The 7262-nt window shown below is 49.0% G+C and overlaps 1 protein-coding gene across 1 annotated transcript; it reads right to left on the bottom strand.

The window, feature by feature from the left end:
- Positions 1–1265: 1265 nt before the first annotated feature.
- LOC123082588 (uncharacterized) lies at positions 1266–4027 on the bottom strand. The gene is made up of 4 exons (XM_044504888.1): positions 3963–4027; positions 3768–3864; positions 1871–2052; positions 1266–1687 (listed from the first exon to the last, which is right to left on the bottom strand). Exons 1-4 carry the CDS (start codon positions 4022–4024, stop codon positions 1507–1509), a joined length of 522 nt encoding a protein of 173 aa, XP_044360823.1. The 5' UTR covers positions 4025–4027; the 3' UTR covers positions 1266–1506.
- Between the last annotated feature and the right edge of the window lie 3235 nt (positions 4028–7262).

Below are 7262 nucleotides of genomic sequence, written 5' to 3'. Positions count from 1 at the left end.
TTGGGTTCAAAATTACAACAAAAATCATACAGGTACCAGATATGGTGTCTCTCAAAACTTTGCTGAATTTAAATTCAGTACAAACCAAATTTAAATTAGTTCGTGTGATAGCTCTCGGTTGCCTAGGCACCCTCTATGAACAGTAAAATAAAAAATAGAAAAAAATTAAACTTTGCAACATTAAAGATGGTCAAACTTTGTAGGTTCTTGCAATTTTTCATGCCAAAGTATTATGTAGAGAAATTTTTCCGTGTGTAGAGCTCCTCGAATGTTTTTTTGACATGAAAACTTGCAAGCACCTACAAAGTTTGATCATCTTTGATGTCGCAAAGCTTCAGATTTTTACGCTATTTTTTTTATTTTACTGTACATAGAGGGTGCCTAGGCACCTGGAGCTGAAAATCCAGTCTCATCTCAAGGTTGATTCTATCGCGCACGATGCATGAATCGCCGCGCAAAGGGCACAAATGAAATCCTTGTGGTCATGCGATTAAGGCAATAGAGGACAAACTCGAGGGAAAGTATAACTCGGCAGAGACATCAGGTGGCACTTGACGACGTTGCATACGACATGCAACTGCTCGTGCTGGAGTGGAAGAAGGCGCCACCTCCTTCTCATGTCGCCTCCTTATGAGATGTCGCCTTTCTGACGTGAGTCGCTTGTGGGTGGTACACGGTGGCGTTAACAGCAGCAGCTGCTGCGCTCGAAACCAATAGAGAAGGTGAGGGCAGAGATGCGACGATAACGATATGGCCCCGATGGTGGGGTCTATCTCGTGCGGCGCCGCTATGGTGATCGGCACCCTAAGCTAAAACAACATCGATGTTGTGACTGGCCGAAGTTACAAAGATGAAACTTGCAGAACTGTCGTCGTCAGGGTGTCCTCAAAGATGAAACCGCGCGAGTCATTGGAAATGCATGCATGGTTTGTCTCGAGGTAGTAAGTACTCAACAGATGCATGGTTGGTCTCGAGAAAGTACAGATAGACAAAGAAATTTAGCTGACATCCTTCAGCAGCAGCAGCAGCAGCCCAGGTCTCACCACCTTCCTCGCCGACAACAATGCATGACTTCTTTTCATACAACTTACTCAAGATGCAGCGGCAGAAGGCCAGCCCGAGGGGGTCACACGCCGACAACAATTCATACATTTTTTTTACTAAAAAATATATACTGCTAAAGAAAAAAATTCTGCCTTAGCAGAAGCAGAAGCCCTACACAAGCAGGTCTCGCTGCTGCTCTCGCCCACAACAATACATGATGAGACTGATGTTCACAAATTTACTCAAACAGAAAGGATAACATACCAATGTCAGCAACGTCACAAAATATCTTACAATGCGATCACAGATCATCTCATAGGTGGCACATCATAGGCATATATATAGTTCACGGAAATGATAAATCCAAACGATTTGCCATAGTTTAAGAGGCCTAAATAAGAGAGTATTGGAGAAGAGCTGACATCCGCCTTGCTTCTCCATCAAACAAGATGAATTTCGTCTTCACTCGACTTGCTTCTGCAGTTTCTTTTTGATTCTGCGCGGCTCCACAGGCTTGGGCATCTCGAGCTCCACCCGCTTACGCACACCCTGAGCAAGGCCACAAAGAATTATGATACCACCAACAAAAAAAAACCCTCCCAGAGCCCACTCGCCCGCCTTCTTGATTGTAGTTATCTCACACCTGCATGTAGGTAGGCGAGATGAGATGGTACGATATACATATATCAAGTCATGTAGCAGAGCAAAAACAGAGCAAATATCTATGTCTTCTACACACATATGGTTGACATTGCACATCGAGGGTCAACCCCTAGAGGAAAAACAGAGCAAATATATATGTCTGCATATGGTTGATAGATATTACCACTGAGGGTCCCGTGGTCTCGGCTTGATTTGTGTGGAGAGAACCTTGAGCACATATCTGTCACCCTGGGAAGTAACGGAATTGGCATAGGCGTCGGCGATGAGATCATACAGCTCCTCCTTCTTCTGCTGGATTTGCGCTGTAGGGTACCCTTCCTCCAAGGCACGGGTGGATCCGGAATGCTGGAAACACAACAGCAGCATTGTTTGAGAATTGATAACCAAATAATCTAGACATGAGATGTCTGAGTGCAGCTTATAATAATTATAAGCAAAAAGTATTAATTTTAGGGACAAGTAACTAGCAAAACCTAGTCCTTCAACTATCAAAACCGGATACTTTTCGTTCCTCCAGCTGCTCTGAGTGGTTTTGGGCTGACATGGACCGATATTGACCTTTGACCTCGCGAAATCAGAGCCATATCACACACATGGGTCCAAATACCTCGCCACCATACCAGCCTCTAGCCTGCCTCCCATATGCAGCGGCGCCAGACCAAGCGATGGACATCTTCACGGCGGCATCCTTCCAGCTTCCGTGCAAGTTCATGCCGGTCGACGATGAGAGGTGACGATGTGGCTCCGGTGCCAACACCACAGTCGCCGTTGCCGACCGTCACTCCTGCTGCTGCTCGCTGCTATTGCAGATGGCGGCTGTTGGCCACTATAATCTTGCTGCCCATCTTCAGTAAGCTAAGCTAGGTGTTGTTTATCTTCAGTGTCGTCAGAGAATAAGTATGCATGCATCATGAGCGTGTTCACATGCATATCCATAGTTTTTGCTCTCTGCATGTAGTACTAGCTAGCTCGCCACAGTGCTGCGGCACTTAGGCAACGTGGGAGTGTAATTTCGAGTGGCCATGGGATGGCGCAGCCATTAGCTCTAGCTTGATATGATGGGAAAGTCTTGCTGCATGCAGAGGAGTGCAGCTGCAGCTCCGGCGGGACGTGGTCAGTGGCGTATCTAGGGGGTGGACAGGGTGGTCCATGGACCACCCTGGAATTTCCCCATAATATATATAGCATAGAGAAAAATATATTTTTATAATAAATAAATATATTTATGTGAATATTTTGCATTGGTGGACCACCCTGGCATGTTGGGCTAGCTACGCCACTGGACGTGGTGGCTGCGCGCTCACATTTTTTTTCCAACCGAGTTCACACCCCTTTTCATTAATTTTACGATCAACGGAAATACATCAGTCTGCTTTCAAGTCTTTTTTGTCCAACCACTTACTAAAGAGAGCTAGACCCAAAATGAAACCAACTACAAACAAAAGGAGACTGAAAGGGGGGAGCGAGTTGGCGCATCATCAGGAAATCCACCGTAGGATGACCGTGGAACACTCACATGGCCGACGAGAGCAGCATAACCTGTGTGAGCGGCATGCACAACAATAAAAGCTTGGCCACCCGGAATCCACCTCAGCCCAAAACCACTCAGAGTGGCTCGAGGGACAAAAAGTATCCGGTATTAACAGTTGAGAGACTATGTTTTGCAGGTTTCATAGTTGATGGACTATTTCTAAACTATCGGGAAAGTCGAGAGATGAAAAATATATTTTTCCTTTAATTGGGGAGAAGTATATTTTTCCTGGTTTCATAGTAAATTCTGCTAGGCAGTTGATCACCTGCCAATGGAAATAAAATAAAATAAAAGATGCCAAATTTACCAACACGTCAAGCAGCACAGCAAGATAGGAGTATCAATCTAAATCTAGTTGGAAATAAAAAGGATGCATGCTTTAAGATATCCGTCCGTACCTATGATGATACTATATAATATAGAATAGCATGTCGAACAGAACGGAGGGCCTCCACCAATCAGAGCAAGAATCAGACATCAGGTCATGGATAAAACAGCGAGCCGGAGATGTAATGGAAGTCAAAGATACCTCCTGGGTGTGGACGAGCCGGCGAAGCCCCTGCTGCCCAGCCGGACGCAGGATCCTCGTCGCCGCAGCCCGAATGGAAGCGGCCATCGTCGCAGGCCTGCAAACAAGCACGAATCAATCACCGATGACTCGGGAAATCACGCCGAGTTGGAACGGGATAGGAACTACTGATTAGGGTTAGGGGTCTGAACCTACCTTTCGGATCGGGTATACGGGTTGTTAGGGCATCTCCAGCCGTTCAGCCTCCCAGGAAGCATTTTTTTCACCGCTTGGGGGCTGCCGGCGATAATTTTTGCCTAGGTGTCAAAAAATTTCCACTCGTTGCCCCTCCTCAACCGGCCAAGCACGCATGCTGGCGCTCGCATGCTCGCCACCGCCGACAGCCCGCGGCGCCGCGAGCTCGAGGCCGCTCCTCCTCCTGCTGGCGCTCATCCCCTCCCCCCTCCCCGTTCGCCCCAGCGACGCGCCGCGAGCCCGAGGCCCGCTCCTCCTCCTGCTGGTGCTCATCCTTTTCCCCCTCCCCATCCGCCCCAGCGTCCTGCCCCGCCACCGTGTCTCTGTGCCACTGCAGTCCGCGTCGCAGGGCTCTCGCCCGGCTGCTACGGCGCTGTACTTGGAGCCGCCGCCGGGGAGGTCCTTGGCGCCCTCCAAGCACACCTTGAGGGCCACCTCCGCTCGATCCAGGCGTCCGCCGTGCGCTACGCCCTTGCTTCAGAAGACCACGCGGCGCACCGAACCCGCCGGCCGCCGCGCGAGCTCCGCCGCCCTGGCCTGGCCGCCACGCCCCTGGCCCCGCCGCGCGAGCTCCGCCGCCCTGGCCTGGCCGCCGCGCCCCTGGCCCCGCCGCGCTCGCCCCGCCTCACCGCTGGCCGAGCCTGCCGCTGCTGCTTCTTGACCTCCGGCCGTCGCACGAACTCCGCCCCGGCCACCCACAGGCGGGCGCGGGCGAGCTCCGCCCCGGCCACGAGTGCCAGCTTCGGCCACGGCCACGGCCGGCTTGCTCTCCCATGCGGCTCGGCGTGTCTGCGTGGGGTAGGTAGAAAAAAGAGAAACGAGAGGGGAGAGAGAGGAGAGGAGAGAGAGGGGGTGGGTGGCTGACGTGGGCCAATTGGGTGGCTTAAATAAAGCTCCGGTGCTCCCAGATGCCCCCCGATAGCCTGGGTGTGGCCTGCCAGCGCCGGCCGTATTTTTCGTCTAAACCGGCGAAAAGTAAGGTCCTGGGGGCCTGAGTGGGACGTTTTTTGTCTGCCGGTGCCTAAAAAATGACTTGGGGAGGCTTCTTGGGGGCGCGACTGGAGATGCCCTTAGGGTTAGGGTTCTCGCTGTTCGCCTTCCACCGCCGAGGAGGAGAAGCAGGAGAAGCTTTGATCAATCGGGCAGTGTTCTATGTATATCTACCGGGTAAATGGGTCCGCGCCAGTATATACTCGCCTCGCCAGCAGGCCCAGTATATCAGAACATTGGGACTGAGTAATAAAATCTGGCTATTTTGACTAAAAAAACTATGACCGTCCCTTCTCGTCAGGGTTTTAACATACTCTCGGTGGCGACCAGCCGGCCTAGAGACCGTCCCTCACCTGCTGATTAATGGGCATTCTTGTAGCACTTCCCGATCTTGGTCGTGGAGGGATCTCTAGTGGGAATCAATCTACGGTTCGTAACGAAGCTCGTGGCATTCTCACCGGGCTTGGTTTTCAGGCATGGCTAGCGTACCATCGGTACCGAAGATGACGGTTGATTCCATGGAAGAGACACATTTGATGGAGGAACTAGGGCTGAAAGATGATGACCTGGATGATGTGGTCTTTGAAGACCAGGAACTGGCGCCACCTTGGTAGATCCGGTGGATGACGCTTTGTAGTTAAGGTTCATATGGAAAAAGAACATAGCCGATTCTTGTTCTATAAAACAATGAGGGTGGCTTGGGATGTTGCACAAGAAGTGAAGATCCGGCCCTTCGAGGATAATCTTCATACTCTTCAGTTTTCGTGCTTAGGCGATTGGGAACTTGTGATGGAAGAAGGACCTTAGAACTATCGAGGCTATGCTGTGATTATCACTTCGTATGATGGATTTACCACTCATAAATCAGGCACCCTTGAGCTATGGGCCCAAATTCATGACCTGCCTTATAGGTATGCTCCAGTGTTGAAGGCTTTGGCAAAAAAAATTGAGGAGGTGGTGCTTTTTTCTTGATAAACTTCGCCTACTTTATTCATTCATAAGTGAAGTAGCATCATTCACAAGTAAAGCTGGGTATGTGGTGTTCGTGGAGCATAAGTCCCATGATTTTTGAAGGAAATTTTTATAGGGTGAGAATCAAGATCAACATGTTAAAGCCTCTGGAAAACGCCGCCTATATGGTCAAGGAGAACAACTGAACAAGGATCTTCACGGTTAAGTATGAGTGTCTTCCGTACTGGTGTGCAGTTTATGGTCACCTCGGCCACCAATACAATGAAATGGTGACGTGATCCACCCACCTAAAGCACTGCTATCTAAAGATTTGACGGCGACTCGATTTCATGGAGCTAGAAGGGGCCCTCGAGAAGGCCAAGCACGCAGGGGAGGTAGAGGTGCTCGCCATAGAGGACCATCTTTTAGTGGACGAGGCCCTTACACAAATGATCAGACATGGGAATTCGAAGATCCAACCAGGAAGCTTTCTTTTGTGACAGATGCGAATAATGGAGCTCCTGGAGGTAGCGCTACCCTAGGTCCACCGGCCACTCTAGCGGCAAATGCTCTAATTTGTAGAGTCAATTCACACACTTGCTCGCACGCCTCTCGTCAACTCACACACCTATTCGCAATACACATCATGGCCTACGAGAAGCGGGACCCATGGCAGGACACATCATGGCCTTTTTATAGGTTCTCCTTTTTAGGCGATCTTCTGATTTTGACATGTCTTGTCTCTACATTTGTGTGTTTTGGATATTCTTTTACCAATATATCATATATTAGAAAGCTACTTTGCACCATGTCATAGAAAGACTAATAGTACATAGGAGATGCCGGCTGCAACAAAAAAATACTTCCTCCATTTCAAATATGTGTCATGGTTTTAGTTCAGAACTAAAACCACGAGACTTATCTTGGAACTGAGTGAGTACAAAATATGCATGCAAATCACGCTACAACGGGTTGCCCCGCTGCTCAAAACTGTTTGCCCGACCAAAGGCTGTCAGCTGGAGCGTGCGACCGCGAGGAAGTCCTTTTTGGATTATACTCATGTGTCGTTCCAGGTCTAGATCATAGCATTAATCTTTTGACGTTGTTCATGTTTCTCAATAAAAAGCAGTCAGTCGATCCATGGAATTCCTATGGTAAGTCATCTCAGAAAATTCATGTTGACACAGTACACAAAAATATTAGGCTACATTTTATATTTATATACAATCATTCGAATGTTAACTAGGAAAATACAAAAACATCAGTATCAATTGCATGCAGATATAAAAGGTCAAGGATATACGGTACCTGATGCTAATT

Source organism: Triticum aestivum, chromosome 4A, assembly GCF_018294505.1.
Source record: "Triticum aestivum cultivar Chinese Spring chromosome 4A, IWGSC CS RefSeq v2.1, whole genome shotgun sequence".
Classification (NCBI taxonomy): Eukaryota; Viridiplantae; Streptophyta; class Magnoliopsida; order Poales; family Poaceae; genus Triticum; species Triticum aestivum.
Note: the sequence above shows the minus strand (reverse complement) of the source record. Positions and strands in the feature narration are given on the sequence as shown.

Coding starts and splice junctions, on each gene's coding strand:
- LOC123082588 (XM_044504888.1), bottom strand. CDS start 4,024: ATGCTTCCTGGGAGGCTGAACGGCTGGAGATGCCCTAACAACCCGTAT. Junction 3,865..3,962: donor CCGTATACCCGATCCGAAAG/GTAGGTTCAGAC, acceptor GCTTGTTTGCAG/GCCTGCGACGATGGCCGCTT. Junction 1,688..1,870: donor AGACCACGGGACCCTCAGTG/GTAATATCTATC, acceptor ACCTACATGCAG/GTGTGAGATAACTACAATCA.